The sequence below is a fragment of the Pogoniulus pusillus genome, chromosome 23 (genome assembly GCF_015220805.1).
Source record: "Pogoniulus pusillus isolate bPogPus1 chromosome 23, bPogPus1.pri, whole genome shotgun sequence".
Lineage (NCBI taxonomy): Eukaryota > Metazoa > Chordata > Aves > Piciformes > Lybiidae > Pogoniulus > Pogoniulus pusillus.
The window spans coordinates 14,597,605-14,617,948 of record NC_087286.1 but is presented as its reverse complement, the minus strand read 5'-3'; the positions used below and the strand labels follow the sequence as shown (position 1 = coordinate 14,617,948).

At 46.3% G+C, this 20,344-nt stretch overlaps 1 protein-coding gene and 1 long non-coding RNA gene across 3 annotated transcripts in view; both read right to left on the bottom strand.

Moving 5' to 3' along the window:
- Window positions 1-477: 477 nt before the first annotated feature.
- On the bottom strand, window positions 478-11,657 carry LOC135185825 (uncharacterized). The gene is made up of 3 exons (XR_010306641.1): window positions 11,514-11,657; window positions 2,813-2,949; window positions 478-871 (listed from the first exon to the last, which is right to left on the bottom strand). It is a non-coding gene; the product is annotated as an uncharacterized LOC135185825 (long non-coding RNA).
- A 4,795-nt stretch (window positions 11,658-16,452) lies between these two features.
- Window positions 16,453-20,344, bottom strand: part of KIF5B (kinesin family member 5B) — a 33,048-nt gene continuing 29,156 nt past the window's right edge. For both annotated transcript variants that reach the window (XM_064162628.1, XM_064162627.1), the window contains exons 25-26: window positions 19,952-20,084; window positions 16,453-19,037 (exon numbers count right to left, since the gene is read on the bottom strand). In XM_064162628.1, coding sequence (XP_064018698.1) covers window positions 19,031-19,037; window positions 19,952-20,084 — 140 coding nt within the window. In that variant the 3' untranslated portion in view covers window positions 16,453-19,030. The remainder of the gene's footprint in view (window positions 19,038-19,951; window positions 20,085-20,344) is intronic.

The following is a 20,344-nucleotide window of genomic DNA, read 5'->3' as shown; positions in this document are numbered from 1 at the left end:
CAAATAATTCTGGAAGGAGAAGAGGCTTATTTCTCTTTCAAAGACTGAGAAATAAAAACGTGTCCAACAGGTGGACATTTTAGCCAGTTCTAATTAGCTCTGCCCCTAGTTCAGAAGTCTAGAAGCCTTGTGTGTGCTAGCTCATGACTTCAGCAGTACCGAATGTGTATCCTCCATCCACTGCTTTACATAACTGAGGCCATGATCTCTTCCTGCAGAGTGGGAAGAAATATGATGCAGCACCTGTCTGCCCTAAGAACAGGGTTATGCTGTGTAGGATGCTGGTTTCGGTCAGTATGAAACTATGTCCTGGAAGGGAGGAGCCCTAGAGCTGCTGCAAACAGCTGAGCCAGGATAAAAGCTGTAAACACCAAGGCAGGCTCACAAGGAAGTAATCACTGAGCTCTAAGTATCTATTACACTACTGATAAAAGAATACCTAGAAGGTGCTTCAAATTATGAAATAATAGCTGTACCTTAGGGATGAATAAACTCCAAAGCCAAGTGAGAGGTGTTCACTGCCTCAGAGTTTTGTTATCATTACGTTTGCAATTAATGAAAGGGGAGAGAGAGTTCCCAGACATCCTGCCTAGACAAAAACTAGGGAGGAACAAAACTAAAAACAGGCCCCAACTTGGGTCAAAACAAATTTAAATGTGAGAGCTTTTATAGCACAACAGAGACATTGTAGTTTAGTTCAGACAAAGCAGATTTAAAATAATGGTTACCATCTCTTCCAGATTAGCATCCTCACCACGAGGCAGTGAGGCTAAAGTGAGCTACCTTCAGTCCCTCTGGCTGGCAGAGTGTAGAAAATATATGAGCAGTCATTCCAACAAAGGACGTGAATGCTTCCCAGCCTGGAGCTCTCCTGGAGGATGGAAGATATGTGAAGCTCAGTCCCTCTGCCAGCGAAGGTTTAATTATTAATGCTAAGTGGAACAGCAGCAACAGGATTGCAAGCACCCCAGAATGTTTAATAGTGTGGCGGTTAGCGGTGAAGGACCAAGAAAGAGGTGGTGGAGGCGGCTGAAATACCCTCAAGCAGAGACTTGAACCTGCGTCTTTCACGTCGACAGTGAATGTTTAAAGACAAGCAGCCCCCTCCCCCAGCTCTGTGATGGGAATACGGCGGCGTTGCTGTTGCTTTGCTCTCCCCAGGCATCATCGTTCAAACGAATTCAGAGCAAATCTGAGAAGTTTTTGAACGAATGAGACTCTCTTTGTTGTGATTTTACTATTCACTGCAAATACATCATCCTTCCCTGCTCCTCCAATGTAATGGGCGCTGGTTAGTGCATTAATAACCAGAAGTCACCATTAAAGCAAACACAGTATCTATAGGTAACATATCTTTCGGTCAGAAAATAAAGTACCAGTTACTTCTGAGCAGGTCTCAGACTGCAGCTTTCTGTGCCAGGGCATCTGGCACTGAATGATGTGCCAGTGCTCACCTACCTGCATCAGCTTTGCCACAAGAGAACAGTAAAATAGGCACAGAACTGGTGGCGCAGACCACAGAATCTAAGCATGCCACAAACTAAGTGTCTCATTAGGTGCTGAACACACAACAGTTCAAAAATAAGCATCAAACAGGTTGTTGCTGCGGAGATTGAGGAGCTGCTGTGTCAGCAGACATTAACGCAGGTCCACTGATGCAGTGGTGGGTAAAAAAATAAACAGTCACTAATTTTTAAGACACAGGTCTTCAGCTCTTGGTCTTGCAATTATGTTATTAGGATCTCAATTACATACCTACTCAAAACAATTGTTTTTCTCAGCCCTTTTCATTTGCTTCTTGGAAGAGGGCAAGAGAGACATAAAAATGGAGGAGTAGCTCAGTATTTTTCTGTATGTTTTACGATTGGGCATTACCTGTTCTTCCCACTTTATTATGCCTTTGTTATTTATGCGGGGGTTTTTTAAGAGACTGGGAAAAAATCATCCTTGGAACAGACCAGTACAAAGAAACACTATGTGAAAAAAAATATATCTAACATCATGGGAAGGAGAAAGCAGATCAAAAGTTCCCAAGCGTGCTCTTTCACAAAACAAAAAGGAAAGAATAAAGAAGGGAACATTCAGTGATACTGCAATGTTACAAAGTAGAACCTGAGAAAGGTTTTCACACGAACTAGAGCAAGGAACTTGTTGCCAAAGTCTTTCACTGCAGCCAAGAGCACAGCAAGTTGAGACAACAGAAGGAGCTTCACACAGGTGGCCATGGAACAGCGGTGGTTACAAATGCACAGGTTTTAGGGCGCAGACCTTTGCACCTCCTCACGGGGAACAGGGAAACCAGGGCATGTTGTCTCCTTTGCTATTCCTCCAGAGCAGCTTGATTTGTTTTGACTTTCATCAACGGGATGTTGGCAGATCTCTGAGCTGGCAGCATCTGCCTATATTTATGTTGCTTTCTATACCACCAGTGAGAATTTTGAGGCATTTAATCATGACAGATGCAGGGTATAAGTTTGTCAGGTAAAATTATCACCTCTGGATACAAACATGTTCACTTCCTAGATACAACCATACTCAGTTCCCAAGGTAACATCCTTCACACACTCTGGATTAGCCAGCCTGTGTTCTCTCCTGTTCCTTGTTTATTCTGGAGAAACATGAGAAAGCTAGGCAGGTTTCCACTTGCTGTGAAAAAAGCCAATCTTATATAAATGTGATGGTTTGCAATTGAGCAGGGTGATTAGTGGTGAGTCACAAGACAGACAGCCCTCAGGAGCTGGGTAATAGCCATCAAGGAGGTAGTACCACGGTTTCATCCCTGTCTTTTTAGAGGTGCATCCTCTCCACTCACCGCTTCTTGCCTGCAGTAGTACAGGTAACACTCATTTTCAGGTCATGCTTCAGCAGATGGCAGGACAGTAGCTGGGTCACCTTTGAGCCCTAAGGCCCAGATGAAGGAACAAACCCACACTTCCACAACTGGACAGCCTAAAAAGAAACAAAGTGGATGTGCAACCTGTCTCTGTTAAAAACCCCCTCTGAGCAGCTGCAGATGAATTATGCACTCTTCCCCTCTTCTGTGGATGTGCTTTCTGGCTGGCCAGATTTCAGTAATCTATTATTCATTGCCTTGCTTTCTCTTCCCTGCTTTCCCCCTCTAACCTTACCTCTGGAGTTTGGCAGGGCTGCTGGGCAGACTCCTGCCCCACCAGCACACAGAGCCCCTCTCCTCCCACTCACCCATTATGGGTTGTCTCCATCTGCTTGAAAACCAGAGCGGACTTCTAGAGAAATTCATCCAGGTCCTGGGAGTCAAATCAGGCCCCTTATATCGGGTGGCTGAGCTGTGAGCTGGGGCTCACTGCAGTGCCAGGGGAATCTTTGGGGCTGCTGGGGGAATGAGTTGCTCTGGGTGAAGCCCGAAGTGACCTCCCCCACCCCGTGCCATGATGACAGGACTGTTACACCAGACTAGGCTGCCACACTGGTGGCAGGCTTCCTTTTACATACAGATCAGGTAATTTCCTTGTGATATACAAGGAGATACACAAGAAGACTTTTTCTCCCAAGGGTTAATTAACCCTAAACACAGGTGAGAAGGCTTACATTCTAAATGGCTCTAAGCACGCAGGTATTTTAGGAACAGTAAGGTTAACACCTTATAAAACAAACAAACAAAAATCTCCTCTGGAAAGAGGGATGCACTCTGACTTCAAGAGCTCCTGAGCCTCCCTGTGGCCTCTGATGTACCAACTACACAATGGTCCTGCTGGGCCGAGTGTGAAAATCTCCTGCACTTTGCAGGTACACACCAGGCAGGTGACTATCAGTAGGCATCTTGAAAAGAAACCTTTATGGTTTCATATCCTGTGTCACTATATTGAAGCTCACTGTCAAAAGAAAATTAATCTCTTAATGGGAGTCAAAATGACAGCTCCAATTTGCTGTGTTACCTTTTATTCCTGGCTGTACATCACAGTCATGTAATATCCCCCAGAGAGGTGCTTTTATAGAAGTATGCAGGTCACTTTTTATAGTTCTAAATCTTCTCTTACTTCTTTATTCACAACTTCAAATAACTTTTTAACTAGCTCATCAGCAAAGTAAGGTATTCAAGGGGAAGGCAGGGAAAACACAGTGTAGAGAGAAAACATTTACATTTACTACACAAACCTATGGTGTAGCACAAATAGTTCATATTATAGATGAAGCTGCAAAACTATTTCAAAGAATACCTTAAAATAAGAATCCAGGAACTTGCTCTGGAGTAATTTTTAGTTGAATTCACACATTTGGACATTTTAGTTCTGGATTATTTGGCTTGGTGTGAATGCTGGGAGGTTTAAGCAAAATGACTAGACCACGGTGTTCGGATTAGCTTCCTAGGCTGAGGAAATCTGGCAGTCATTCCTCTCCAGATAAATCATGGTCTGACAAGATGATGTGCTGATGACTCTCCCTATTCTGTAAATTCTGCAGTTTTTCATTCTGTGACTGCACAGCAAGAGAAAGACAAATGACCTTATTAAAATCAGTGCTCCCCAAAGTAAAAGAAGCCTTTGATTTGGTCAATATCTTCTCTTATTATCTGGCACTTACATGTGAAGGCTGTTGAAAATTTATTATCCATTGATTTTTGAGCATCAGAAAGAAACTCAGGAAATGGCTCTGCAGAGGCCACAGGGCTTTTGTCACTTGTGATTCATCCATGAATCTATTCTTGTTAACTGACCATAAGATGCAGATGGTTGTTTTATTATTCACCTGTGTGCTCCAGAGTACATAATAAGAGAACAACTCTGAGTTGTTTGTATTTGCAATCTATACTGCTGTGAACAAGTAATAGGTACAGTACAGTAAAAAGGTGGTTTCTCTGTTGAAGAATTAACACTACAGAAAAGAAAAAAAATGGCATGGAGAGAGAAGAAGATGCCATGGGAACTGGGCAGCCTTGCTGCTGCAAATACAGTGTGTGACAAAGGAACCCACGGCAAAGCACTGGGAGCTGTGAGTGGGCACTACATGTCCCTACTGCCCTCTTCTCCTCAGGAATCTACAGCTCAGAGCACCCCTGCTGCTTAATTTGGGGCACAGATTCTTTTCACTGGACTATTGTCAAGAATGAACCAGCTCATGGTACCAAGAGCATACCAAGCCTATCCTGCTGGTGGTTCATTTAGAGGCACGATTTAATATTTGGGGGATGGAAGGAGTTATTAATTTAGAAACTCTGTAGGGTAAGGAGATAAGGGAACATGAGCTATGCAGCTGATTGTCACAGTTTTGTGCTCATCTGATTTAGGGGCTGGCTTAGCTGAAGCAGAAGTCAGGGGTACTAGGGTTGTGCACACGTGGGTGTCTCCCACTCTCCCTGCCCATCAGCACACAGGGTGCCTTCCTTGGCCCAAATTACAACATAAGGCAGTAGTTCTGTCCTCCTGTGCAATGCTCAAAGCTCAAGGGAGTGGCAGATGCCCTTCAAGCCTCTTCCCAAGCCCTAGGGGAGATCCAAGCAGGAACCTGCCCAGAAGCCAGAGCAGAGGGTCCTCAAAAACACTGCCCTGTGTTGTTGATGACTTAGAGAAAGGTTTGCCTGGGCAGGGCTGGGAACAACAGAGGAGACTCAGCTGGGACCTATTTCCCTGCAGGGAAAGGGAAGAAGCAGATGGAGCTGGTGGCCACCTCCCACCAGTGGTTTCTCTACTTCTAACCCAGGAGACCTCACAAGTTTCCATTCACTCCTTAACATGCAAACCCTAGCACACACAAGGCTGCCACAGGACATGGTTTCAAGACAGTGAAGACCTTTTGTTTCCAGGTTTCCATTTCAAAAGGAAGCGTTTATATAGCAGGGTAAAGACTTTTCTGTCAAGTCTAATCCAGGGCAATGCCATGCTATAATCTCCTAATTATACTATGCAGTAGGATCAGACTCTAATCCCTAATTATGCCTTCACTTGGAAAATGTTTTGTCTCACTTCTGTCTCTTCTACATGGCCTATACCTGCTCATAGGATCCTCAAAGTGTTCATAGCAATTTACAGGTGGATCTCAACGGTTTCTTAGATGGAAACTGCAAATTCTCCCTCAGAAGCAATTCAGTCATCCCAAAACTGTTCATAAATTTGACCCAAATAGATATTTCCGGGGAAGAAAACAAACCAACCAAACAAAATCTTAATTAATTGGTGGTAACAATTCTCTCCACTACAGAGGGGGAATACTGCAGGATGCTCTTGACCCCCGCTTGTGCTCGCTTGGATGCTCTTCCCATTTGTGCCACTGAAAAACCTCTCACCCCTAGGCATAGAGGCTCACATCTACTCCAAATGGCACCTCACACATCAGGGAGCCTTTAGCCATCAAGCAGCCATTACCCAGCTATTCAGGAGAGCATCCCCAGACAGGACATGATTTATCGGTCAATTGGACACAGCTGCAATGTTTTGGGTCAGCCTGATACCCTGACAGAGCTTTGTCATTCACCCAGCACAATGGGGGCACAGCTGCTCTCCGAGGGAGGACTAACTATCTTTCCAGCTTGTCTCCATGACTCTCTTCTCTTTTATTTGCATGATTTCCTGGAAACCTGCTGGAGGGCTAGAAGAGCTGGAGGAACAACTGGCTCTCAAGAAGACTCTGGGGAGACCTTATAGCAGCATTCCAGTACCTGAAATCTCATGATTTTGTGAAGCTCTTAGGCTTCAAACCCCAGCAGAACAATAGGGCATAGGACCTGCAGGGCTGTCCATGCTTCATATTTGTAAGACAGACGAGGAGGTCTTTTTCCAGGTGCCATAAGAAAGAGACACTCACTGTCAGTCTAATGTGTGCAACACTCCTGTCACATGGTGGAGGAAAGTGTTGCTCAGGTGCTGCTGTTACTGTGCTCCTGCTCCTCAGTGGGTTGGTGGATTGGAGCCCTAGGCCACCTGTTGCACATCTACTCTTCCCTGGAAGAGAGAAGCTCAAGAGGGGAGAGGCTCTTGGAGTTTGCATAGAAAGGAAAGATCAGCAGGAGGTCCTTCAATACTCACTGACTGTTTTTTGCAGGGAGAGAGCTGGGCTCAGGGTTACTTTATCACCCAGAGACAGTGCTCCAGGCCAGAGGAGCTGCCATCTCTCTGGAGATCAGGTTGTGAGAGAGTTCCTGTGAGATGCAAACAGTCCCTTTGCCTGATGCTGCTTGTCCAAGCTGAAGGGGATTTGGCACAGCAAGTGCCCTAAAACTCTGGAATTCCTAATTGCCATCACAAGCCTCTCATTGCACTCCTGGTATTTGGTGTGTGACACAGCACTAATTGGGCATTGCGCTTTGGAAGTCTCAACTAATTACTGTTGTCCTGTCGAGCGCTTCCACACTTCCTCCTGTTTGCACACACAGAGTTGGTAGCAACACAGCAAAGATTTTATCTATCCAAACCGGTGACTCAAGAAGTGTAAAACTGCAATGAACCTTAAGCAAGTGGTGCCAGCAAAAGGCTGAGGGCCAGCGGCAGGTACACCGCGGTGTCACGGTGTGAGAGTGAAATTCATACCTGCTTACGTCAAGTAGGAAGAGTGGATCTGGGTTCCCTGGCTTGTTAACAGCTCGCACCTTCCCTGGCGTCAACCCAACTTGGAAGTTTATCGAGTGAAACAGGACTGCGAATAACACTCCTCCAAACAAGCTAATGTCGTCATTTTAAAGAGGAAGGGCGGCAGGAGCTCCTTCCAGGCAGGAGCGTGGCGGCCGCCCTGTGCCCACGCCCGCCGCGGGGCCGGCAGCACCTCCGCCGAGTCGCCACACCTCGCAGCACCCTGGTGCCACCAGCTCTGCCCTCTGCACACCTCCTGCTGCACACCTCCTGCTGCACAGCCTCTGGAGTTAGCAAGCCGCCGGGCAGGGCAGGTCCTGGCTCTCGCACCAGAGACACACAGGGCACTGCTGCGGACAGCCAGGAACTCTCAGAAAGTGCCCGCCGAGCAGATACAGTGCCCCTAAGTGCCCCTGCCGAGTTTGGTAGGTGCCTGCTTTGTGGCAGGAAGGGTGATGTGTGCCAGCCTTGGTCCCGAGAGCAGAGCCTCCCGACTCGCCTAAACATGCCCGTGGCACCCGTCAGCATCCTGACTCAGGTTCGTGCCGAGGCTCTGTGCACAGACACCAAGGATGTGAGTCACGGCGGAACGAGTGAGCAGGCTGGCTCCCTTCAAAGCACAGTGCCCTTTCCTGAAGGTTGGCAGTTGTTTTTTACTTGTAATTTTCTCTTTCCTGTGAGCAAAGGCTTGCCCTTCTTTGAGAGGTGAGATAGGGAGGGTCGGGACACAGCTCAAACTGTACAGGCAGAGGCAGGATGTTGGCTCAGGCTATTTCAGAGCAGTTTAAAAGGCAAACTGAAAGCAAGGTACTTGAGTCTGAACACAGCCCTACCACCTTACCCCCTCCAAAAGCTTCTGCTACTAACATCCTATGAGACTTTCAGTAAATCATCCTGCACCCCATGTGTGATCTTTACACAGAAAAGAAGTCTGACCTCTGTGAAGTGTTTCATAAACTAAGAGCAATAAACTCAGTCTTCTCCAGGGAGCTGTTTTCCCTGTCTCAAGCAAGGCTTTCCCAATATTTCTTTGTCTTTTCTTTAATTTGAAGATATTTAGCAGCAAGAAGTGCCATTATGAAAACAAACCGGCACAAGACAGCCTGGGGCTACGTCACTGACAGGACTGCACACACATCGAATGAAAATCACATTTCAGAGGGCAACATATTCCACACTGCTTCCCCACAAGAATATTTCAGAGGGCAGGAGAGACCTGCAGCTGTTTGGAGCGTATTAGTCTCATTGCAGAGTGAGTCAATATTTAGTGACCTATCTTTTTCCAAGTAAATCTGAGTACAGGACAAGATCTTCCACTTTACTGACACTCTGGGGATGCTTGTGCAGAGAGAGGTGGCAGCAAGCAGCTTTCTACCACGATCCACTCCAGTGCAGAAGTGGCAGTAGCCACCAATGCTGCCTGATAACGAGTTGCCTGAATTGCCAGCTGCTCTAGCACAAGCAGCCTGCACCTTGCTGCTGTCAGCACTGGTGGTAGGAGCAGTGCAGCATTAAGCACCTCCTTAGTGAACACTCCCTGCATCCATGGAGTGGGCAACAAGTTCACAGCAGGGAGCCTGCAGCACAGGCCTGTTGCCAAGCCCAGCTCTGCTGTGGAAGTGGCTGTATTAAACAAAACACGAGCTTTGCTGGCACTTGGCACCAGGCCCAGTCTGCACCGAGCCAGTTTCAGCAGCTAATGCCCTGCTGGGGCAGGGTGGCTGCTCCCTTCCCGCCAGCCCCAAGGATGCTGATTCGTGGCTGCCCTGCTCCCTGGAGCAGAAGCATCTCCAGCTGCAGCCTCCCCAAGCAGTGGTGGGGCTGCTGCTGAGTTCAGGCTGCGTGGGCAGTGAAGAAGGGCCCTGCCCAAGCCCACACTCAAGGCGTAACCTGCATTAGGTCATTTCAGCTGGAGAGCATCCACGAGGAGCTCTCTGTATCAAAGCATGAGTAGAACATAACTGTCTTGAGCAATCAGCAATGCAAACATACATATGCCTGCATCCATCCACACACAGCTATGTGTACATACACATCCATTTGTTATACATATATCTGAATAAATACTGGGCACACTGTGCAGTGCTGAGAGTAGCCTGAGGCCTCTGGTGCAGGAGACAGCAGTCAGCTTCTCTCTGACTTTAAGGAACGCTTGTTAATGTGTGCATCTTAAATGAATGCTGAGTCAAAACCAAATGATCCCATCAGTACTACCTAATTCCTCAGCTAAGCACATTGCCCTGCTTTCTTTCTCTGCCTGGCACTTGCAGGCACCAAGCCTGGAGGACAGTCCTGCTACAGTCACCATACATGATTAGCTACAGGACATGAACTCCAGTCACAGTGATGATACTAAGCTTTTTGGCTAGCACTCACAACATCCCAGTGACCCAGGAGATCACTGAAAAGGTAGGTATCTATCCATGAGACAAAAAGCCAGTGCAATGAGCATAGCATGCCCCAGGCAGCTGCTGGAACAGCTGCTCGAGAAGGTAGTGCCCAGCCCTGCTCCCCACAAGGGTTTAAACTCTTCTCTGCAACTATTTGTTCTAATCCCATCTTAAAATAAAAAGGGGAGGTTGTTCAGCTCTTTGAAGGTGCACAGGAAGTGGGAGATGGGGATCCTCTCTGCAGACCCATACATGAATCATGACTTTCTGTTTTGGTTCATTTAGGTGCTGGGTTTGGTTTTGGTTGCTGCTACTTTCACCCACTGGCTTAGTGGTTAAGACTGTCAGCCAAGACGTGGGAAACTCCGGTCCAGCCCCTTGCTCTGCCCAAAAGCAGGTGCAAGCTCTTGCTGCCCTTTCAGCTCCACCTGTGGAAGCTCTTCCTTTTTTTGAATGGAATCCACAAGTATTATTGGGTCAAGTCAGCATTAGTCTCTGGCCTAGAGGTCACCACTCAGCAGCAGAGGTACAAAAGCCCTTTCCTGTCCTCACTCCCATAATTATTGAACAAGAAATACTGGAATGCTCCCTGCAGCACATTCCCTGCCACCAAGACTTCCTAATCTGGGTGTAAGAAGGGTCAGCACATCTCCTATCCCTGGATGTGGTGGCCTGGGAACTGGCAGACATGTAGGGACTTCAATGTCTGCAGGTGTGGAAAAGCAGGAGATAACAGGGTCAGTGTGGGTTGCTGTGAGTACATCTAAGAGCTGGGGCATGACATTGTCTGGGGCTCCTCTTAGATGTGTGCAGTGCTGAGTAGTCTGCACTGCTGTGAAGACACAACAGGAATTAAAAGAAAAGGTGGTCTCAATCTTTTCTAAAACATCTGAGGCTTCTATGAGTCCCAAACATCCCTGTGGATGCTGAATTTTCTGTCACTGATCCTGCCAATGACACCACTCTGCTCTGTTAGAAGCCCAAACCTGCTTAAGGTCAAAGGCTCTGCCTGGGATGGCATTCAGGAAATTTAAGGGAAGAAACTGAACTGAGGAAAGAAAATCTCTACACCTTTATTCCTTTCCAGACCAACCCAATACCCACTTCTCTGAAGAAGTCTTCTTGACTTCCTCCCAACCACATGAGCCATTTTGTCTCTGTCATTGCCTCCAGACACACCAGTTCTGCCTACTCTTGCAGACCTACTTTACCCTTCCACTGCTACTCTCACCACACAAAACTGAAAACTCTTTGCAGCAATGCACTTGATTGGCTGAAGTCGAAGCCAAGCCTCATGGAGCCCACCCTCAACCACGCAGCAGACTGGTCCTCCCCACCGAGGTCGGACCTACCACCTCGCCTGCCCCAGTTTCTAAGCGTTAAAGCAGTGGGACCTGCCCTGGCAGGAAAGTGAGCTGCACGCAGCCGAAGCCGATAGCGGCAGCAGCATTCTGCCGCGTCAGATCCCCTGCAGCACCGCAGCTACAGATTCTCCCGATGGTTATCTCCTTTCCCGGGCTGCTCTGCGGGTGCAGCACAGGGGAAACGTGTTTCACCAAGCCAGTGCCAACCCACGCCAGCTCACCTTTTTTACTCAGCAGCAACAAGGTCTTAGCATCTCCTCCAGCATCTCTTCCAGCAACCAGCCTTTTGGTATCACCGCGAGTGAAACAGAGACACAGTTCAGCATCTGCGCCTGTCTGTGCTGGGGCGGTGTGGCTTTCCTCTCCCCTCCCCAGGCCTTGTGTTCCCACTTTCACCCAGGCCCCAGACGAACAATCCTCGCCTTGTTCCCGCTCAGTGACCTGGCGCTGGGATTAACACGCATGAGCAGCTGCATCATCTGCACAGGGGAAAAATGCCAGTGCTGCGGCTGAGCGAAAGTGGCACCTCCTCTGCCCCAGCCACAGCCATCCGCTGGGATGGGTGGAGGTTCAACATGACCCAGGAGAGGCGCTGCACAAAAAAACCCCATCCCACTCTGGTTTTCAAGCAGGATGAAGAGGTTGATCTGTGGGGTTTCTGGGGCAAAAGGGCATCTGCTTTTGCTTGTGCTTCATTGCTGGCGGGGCTGTGAAGAGGACTGCACAGACATGGGGGTCAAATAGGTGAGCAGCAGAGCCCCCAAGTGGCATGCCCTGCAGCTATGGGCTTGGTAAAAAAACAACAATAAAACAACAACAACAATAATAACAACATTAACAACAATGTGGGATGTTGCCAAGATCTCAGCCTGAGTAAGTCTGCACGCTCTAGAGAGACCTCCCACACCAGAAATGGGACTTGAGGAACACAAGCCCCTGTTGGGAGAACACATCAAAATCACACATCAAGATATTTTTGCACTGATCACCAACCAGGGTGCTAATGGGAACGGTTTCCAGCCCCTGTCTGGGGAGCGGTGGGGGGTCCTAGGGAAGAGGGCATTTCTCCCTCTGCAATTTTCTCATGGCTGTGTTCTCCAGCACTTCCAAAGGGCTGTTTCTTTCAGCTGCTGAAAAGGAGGTATCAAGGGCTAAATCTCTAGAAGTGCTGTAGCAATACTGCTCATACCTGTGTATAGTTTCTTGTAGACCACAAAAAGGCAGGCAGCTGCAGCTGGATCTGACTCTGCTCTGTATAGACGCTGAGGGCAGTTCTCCACTTGCCTTGCTGGAAAGCCCTAAGGGAAAGCAAAGAAGGCAAGAGCATCCACCCACTTCTTCATTTGACTGTCCCAGCACCACCATTTTCAAGTGCTAGCAGGATTCCACCATTAGACAGAATGAAGAAATGCTGCTCCCAGTGCTCTCAGAGCCAGACATCGGAGCTGGAAGCTGAAAGAAGAGCCAGCCCACGAGGCAGGCGAGGTTACCTGGTTCAGAGGGGCTTGCCTGAGTAGACATACCTGAGAAAGTCTCTGATAAGATCAGTTTGGTGGGGCTAACTTCACAGAAGTTATAGAAAGTTATCATTTCAGCCTGTATAATTTCATTTTAATCCTTAGGAAGATTTTGGGAGCACTTTATGCTCCCCTTAAAGCTGGAGCAAGCCAGTGTTTGAGACCCCTGCCTGGCTGTGTTGCAGAAGGAGGGCTGTGAATACTTGCTTCATGGTGCTGCTCCCCTGGGGCCCATGCCCTCAGCCTGGCCAGGGTGCCTGAAACCCAGTGGAGAACGGGAGCAACATATGACAGAAAAAGAGACTTAAAGAGACTTCTGAGGCACAATGTCCACCCATATTCTTCTCTCTCATGAGCTTCCACAGCAGATATAGCTGTCAGAAGATTTTGTTCCTATCCATTAGTGACTACATCAAATCAAAAACCTCAGAATTAGTTACAGAAAAAAGAATCATTAGCTGCACAGTAATTTAAATGAGCTGCTCTCCCATACTCCACTTTTTGTGGAGTATGCTGACATGGGCGGGGAGGGGGGCGAAGTTCTGTTGCTATAGCTACCAAGATGAGCTTCCAGCCATGAGATTCTGATCAATAAAACATGCCAGATGTGGCTTCCAGAGCTTTCATTAATAAAAGAAAAACGAGCGTGATGAGAATTTTTAGAACAATTCTAGGGGACACAAATGTGATGCTTTTAAATAATCTGGTGGAAAAAAAAAACCCAACCAACTAGCACTCATAAGGCTTTATCTCAAGCACTTGCTGAAGCAGTGCTCTGAGAGCACAGCCAGCAAAATAGCCTTTCAGAGACACGCAGGACACGCAGCTAAGCACAAATGAAAGGGGAACCTACTGTTCTAAGAGGCTGCCGCAGGTCCTCCCCTTCCTGCAGAACTGCTGATATGCAGAACAAAACCCTGAGGCAAATCACAATAACGAAGGCTGAATTCCCTGCCCTTGCAACATCTTTCCTTCTTTGCAAGTTGTCTTAAGAGCTCAGTACCTTCTTCCCTCCAGAGTATCTACCATATGTAATATAAATTCAAAAGAACAATGCATTCACTGTTGGGCCTAATGAAGGCTCACAGCTGTGCATCCAGTACAAGGGGAGAAAAGCAGCAGAGGAGAAGCAGAGAGGCGCCTCAGGAACAGGTCTTGCCTGAAGGCCAGCAGCTCCCTTCCCAGCAACATGGGAGGGGGCTGAGGGGTTCTGATCACCCCTCAGGCTTCAGCAGCCCTACGAGTTTCTCTTGTCTTTTGGAGCGCTTTCATGCAACAGTTTTCAAACACCTCTGGGTCTGATGCTCTACAGCCTTGCCTTATCCTAAGTTTCCAAACTCTGATCAAAGAACATAACAAAGTCAAACTCCACCGTTCAAAGGTCTGGCAGCCTGATTTCTATCACTATCATCAACCAAGCATAAGAACCTGAGATCCTCTTCTTCATCTCCATGGATAGCTATGCTCCTGGACTTCGTGCAGATATAGTTCTCTTCTCCTCACAGTTAGAGACAGATGAGGAGCAGGAGAACAAATGATATGGAAATTGACTCATGCCTTTACGCTTCTTTTTATACCTAGTGGATTTTAATTTTTTTTCCCCCACAGATACTCTTTAATTTTCTGTTTCCCAGCTCATTTTCACCAGTGTTAATAACCTTGCCCTAAGATACATGGAAGCTTTGAGATCGGTTCAAACATTCTGCATCTCTGACTAGCCCACAACAGGCAAAGTACTTGTTTGCTGCCACGTTGTCACTGAATTATCCTGTGCCGGAACTGGATGCCACTGTTTGTCACCATGGGAATGAAACATTAATTTAATGCTATCTGCATTTATTGGAGAGCAAGCCCATTGTACAGGCTGCCAAGGGAAACTGACAGTCCTCTACAATAATGAGCGTGGGGGGGAAAGAATCCATTTCTCATCAGGAATGACTGTTCCCGCCTCTCTCGTGCTGCTCATGAATCTGTGGATCAACGGAGCCAAGTCTGCTAAAAATGAGAGGAAAATACAGAAATGTCTCAGAGCTTCACCTCTGAGTGGGTTTGATAATGATTCATCTACTGCACAGGTCTGACTATCTGCACCTTAAATTACTATTTTGCAGTACAGATAAAGATACCAAATTTTAGTGACGTTTCCAAGCGTCTCCCTGAAAAAAACAACAGTGGTTTAAAATAGTGGAAAATGCCTAAGACAGTACTCTGGTACTTACTCAGAACCATTTTAAGGGCAAGATTCAATTGCATGCAGCTCTGGGGGACAGCAGAGGTTTACACGTCAGATTGAGAGCGAGAGGCAGGATCTGTTCCCTGTGCTTTCCTTATAACAGATGGCACTTGTGCTGCACGGTGGCTCAAAAGGCTCTAGAGCAGCACTTACCGGTGGGCACCGCAGCCCACGTGGATGTTGTGCTGAGGGATCTGGTTTAGCCAAGGACTTGTCAGTGTGAAATAATGATTGGACTCGAGGATCTTTTCCAACCTCAGGAATTCTGTGGCTGTAAGGCCAGCTGGGTTGTTAGCATAAGCACGAATTCTACAGGGTTTCAGTGCCTTTATGTAGGTCACACATCAGGGGGACTCTGCAGTGATACTGCACCTGAAGAAACTCCACGGGGTTCCTCCTCAGAGATGGGAGAATGCATCAGGAACCTTGGGAAGCAAGGGCCTGAGCAGCAGCCCTGCCACAAAGGACGGCAGGCTGCGGGAGGGCGAGGCTCTGTGTGAGCTCCGTGGGGAAGCGGAGGGCAGCAGGCCCCGCAGGGTCAGTGTCCTTACAAGCCCAGCGCCGGGGAAGCCGACAACAGCTCTTCCGTTGCCTGGGGAAGTGTCTCCTCTGAAATCAGAGACGGGAAAGGCGTTCATGCGGCGAGAAGGACCTACCAAAACACAGGCACGTTTAAAGGAAGCAAAGCGCTTGGCAGCTGACCGAGATCTAGGGGAGCCTGAGGCGCCGCAAGAAGGTTGCGCTGTGGCCCGACTGCTGCCTGCCTGCTGCCGGTGAACGCGAGTAAACTCGGCTCTTCAGGGAGTGGAGGGACACTGCAATGGAGACGGGAAGCGGAGCGCAGAGGTGCCACAGGACGCCAAACGCCAACGGCCCCAACAGTCGCTGGCGGCGGCTGGGGCCTGCGGCGCACGGAGCGCCCCGGGAGAGCTTCCCGCCCGCGACGGGCCCCGGCTCGAGCCGACTCCAGGCCTTCTGGCACCCCCTAGTGGTGATTGGTGGCGGCGCCGCTGGAGGGGCGCCGGGCGAAGCCTGGCAGTGGAGGCTCTGCCCCCGCTCTGCCCTCCGGAGTTTGGGGCTGGTGGCGGAACAGGGATTTCAGATTAAAGACAGAAAAGAGACCCAAGGCTAGGGATGGAGCAGGGCGTTCAATCTCTGCTCTGTGCCAGGCTGTACTGTGTCCAGCTCTAGGGCCTGCGGGAGTTGGGTCCAGAGGAGGTTAGAGAGAGGATCAGCAGGCTGAAGCACCTCCAGCGAAGCCAGGCTAAAAGAAATGGCTCTGGTCAGCCTGGTGAAGTTCACATTGTGGTCTGACTACAGGTGTAGTCAATTCACAAACATTTCCACAGACATTACCTGTGGAGGTGTTTTTTTTTTTCCTTCTCTGTGCAGACTGAAGAAACACACACATTTCAAAGGTTTTTCTTCTCTTTATTTAAACACAAATACATTTACAGCATGCAGGTAAGTTAAAACTATATGGCGTCTTCCCCAAACCAACTGTTTTAATGCATCTTAAGTGTACTGAAGTTAAATCATGTTCCACAGGTAGACTTGTCCTCATGTCAAATTTAGAGTTACACACAGTAGTGAGTCAGCATTTAAGTTATGTAAATAATTTAGTCTTTCACCAGAAATAAATATTATTTCACCAAGTTCCTATCCTAAACCATCTTTTAAAAAATATGATCTAGAGGAACATCAAAAGAACCACCATTCAAAGACTGCGGGTTGAAACAGCAGTGTTGAACATTCCTCACACAGACGGAGTATTTTAAATTACAAAAGCCAGTAATTGTCCTTTCTGGCTGACCTACGACAGCCAAACCAGAAAACAAAGTTGTGTTTGTTTTTCCTTTTTACATTTTAAGAGGCAGTTCTTGGTAAACTTCATAAAAGGTCTAAAATAAAAGTTTAAATACAAAAAGGTGATGTATGCTGAGCTACAAGCTAGTTACCTTTTTTTTTTTTTTAAACACAGCAATTTTCAGCACCAAAATCCATGATAATTGCCTACAGGAACAAAGCCCTCAATTCACAAGCTTGAGAAAAAAAAATCTTGCTTCATTTGAGTGTATTCTTGCAAGAAAATGAGTTCTTATGATTGCATATTAACAAATGAAGGTCTGAAAACCTGTAGTTAATATTGACAAAGTTAACAGATAGTGCTGTTTCCATTATGAGAAATTTCCATCCAAACAGTCTGCTCTGCCTTCATTTTCCTCTCCTCGGTATGCTGTCTTTAACCATGCTCTAAAACAACTGCAAGTTGGGAGTGTCTGGCAGCCCTTGTGAACGAAACAGCCTTGGAAAGCTGAAAACTCCAAAACAGTGAGATTTCGGGACTGATACACTCAGTCCTTAAAAAAAACAACCAAACTATTAAAAATTCAGACTGCTGTAGACATAGAAAAAAGTGCTTCAAGGTCCAAAAATCTGACTACACTCCATCATAATATAAATATTTTGTCTATTTATAATAGAAAAAGTTCAAAGTGATTTGCTGTCTGAACAGAGTCTTCTCCTGCTTCCACAACAACCAATGAACACCCAGCAAAAGAAAAAAAACATCCAAGCCAGCACACAAAGTGGTACCAACCGAGTCTGGAAAGCTCACTGAATTCTTTCAGTAACACTAAGTTCCTTCTTTCTTAAAGACCTGGTAACTAATTTCTATCCAGAAGAAGGCTGTTCTAAAAATTATAGTGGCTAAACCCTACAAATAAGTTAGGCAAATTATACTATGAAATCTTAAACCCCGGAATTCATCTCAGTGGGAATATTTGAGCACAAAACCAAACCCAAAAAAATCCCATGTTTCAGTTTGTTAGCCACTTCACAGGACTTTATTGCAAAGAGAAGAAAAATATTTAACAACTACTACCTTGGACATTTCATACACCTACTTACAAACCAATTACAAATACAATTCAGGGGAGCACTTTATTTCTTTAACATCTGTCTCTGGGGTGTCCAGATACAGCAGGTTTTAAAAGTCGTATCCTTTATTAGCCTATCCGAATTAATTGACCAGTTGCTGAAATTTTTTCTCTTAACTGAAAAATTAAAATTGTAGCCAACAATTCTGATCCTGTAGATGTTGTGGAATATCGAGTTAAATTTCAGGTTGCACTCATTTCACTATTATAAAACAGCAAAAGTGAACCATCACAGCTACAGGCAAATGGATACAGGCTCATCGGAATGAAGCAGAATGTTTTCACTCCACCAGACTGTACTGTGTGTAAAATCAGGAAGAGGACAGATGGGATCATCCACTGCCAAAGTCTTTTTCTTTTTGTAAACGTAGGTTTTCTCTTATTACTGTACAATATTTAATTCTAACCTGCCCGATAAAGGGGCATTTAATCAGATAACAGTTACACAGCCTTGTTCAGATCGAACTCTTCAGCTCTGCGGTGTAGCTGTCGCAGTGCCTCACGGCAGCTGTCATAAGCACACTTCAGTAATCTTACACTGTACAAAGAAATTTAGTTCCAGTGCTTTATGCAGCATTCCAAAAGGAAACTGTAACGTAGAGTGCAACTCTAATTCCGTGGGACATGTAGTGTTAGGTGAAGTGATCGAAATGAAAGTGTACTTAAAACACTGTTGCACGTTCCCTAGGACAGTAAGATGTACACGAATTAAGCTAGAAAATTTGAACTAAGATTTTTCTCAAGGTACATTCAGCTTGGCACAGTGCAGACTAAATTTAAGACATGAAAGACAAACTGTGTAATGAGCAGAGCTACACTTTAAGTAAATGTCATTTTTCAAGACGCCAAAATTGCACTCTAGTTTTGTTGTGTTTTTTTCTTTTTGGGAATCAGTTAGCAGAATTTGTGGAAGGGGGAAGAGCTGTACAGGCCAGGTATAATTTATACATTTTCAAAAAATAATCCTACAGTCCCCAAAGGGAGAGATTATTGTCATGGAATGACTCTCTCTACATGATATCCAATCCTCCTCACGCTGAGTTTACTTTTCAGCAACTGTAAATGAGAAAAATAAGAGTTAAAGCTTGTACCTCCAGAAGCCAAAAAGCCAAGTTACTCGTGCTTACTCACTATTCACTGTTTACATAGCCTTTAAGTGTCCAGTTCTTACACCACTCAGATAAGTGGTCAGTACCACAACCTAACTGTCTCTAAAATGGAGAGAAAGCTTTGGAAAGACGGCTAATAAGAACCACCAAATAAAACCAAGATTAAGTTAAGATGCTCTGGAGCCCTTCAGAAGAGAAGTATGCAGGATTCAAGTACCATGAAGTCATTGTAGGAGTATTTTCAGCCTGAAGGTTCAGAGAACCTTAACTTCTCTTAAGAATATCAAAACATTTATAGAAATGCTCTGAAGATGAGCAACAGCATGCAGCAAACCATTACTGTTAGGTGACCAACGGCCCAACTCTAATGCAGATGTTAATTAGAGATGTAATTCTGTGAGCAACTTAAGCACATTAAGTTGCAGGCCTCATCTCCCAATTACGTGGGAGATTAGAGACATTTCCAAGGAAGTGCACATACTAATTTCAATTACTGTGTTTTCGGAAAGCTATCCTTGTGCATTTACCAGAGCAAGATACAAATGTTTCTGATGAAAAGATACCAGGAGGCCAAAAGAACTCCTCACTGCTCCCTCAAAGAACAGCTCCTAGCTATGACTGGTAACTGTCTCCAGCTGACCAGTTTTGCATTTTCTGCTCCAGCAGAACACCTTCAGAACTACCACTTCCCAACAAGTATAAATTTAACAAAGAGCAGCAGCAGTACATGCTTGCTGTTCCTCTAACTATCAAACTGTAAAAAAGGAAGTCAGTGAGTGATTTTACACCATAGCATGAAATGTAATCAAAGAGAACAAGTGGTTTAAATGACATTTGCAAAACTCTCCACGAGAAGCTTACACTTTGTCTTGCCGTCCTCCACCTCCGCGCAGTGCAACCGGCTGGCTGTTCTGAGTGAATGCACCTCCACCACGAATTGCACTTGGATGAGTCGGAGAAGCTGCTGGGTGCTGGCCAGGACGGATAGGCTTAGCTGCATGGAGAGAACCAGGACTCACTAAAACAGTTTAACCTTTGGTTTGTCAAATTTACTAATGCTTTATTTGACAGTGTCCCAGAGGAAATCAAGGGAACCGAACGCACTCTGCATAAGAAAACAAGTTTAAGAGGTGCTATTCTGAAAACCTAACATAACAGTGCCAACTATAACAAGTACTGAAAAACGGACAAGGTTTTGCTTTTATTGCCCCTGTTAGAATTAAAGCTAGCAAAGCTTTCAGTAGCAATTACCTG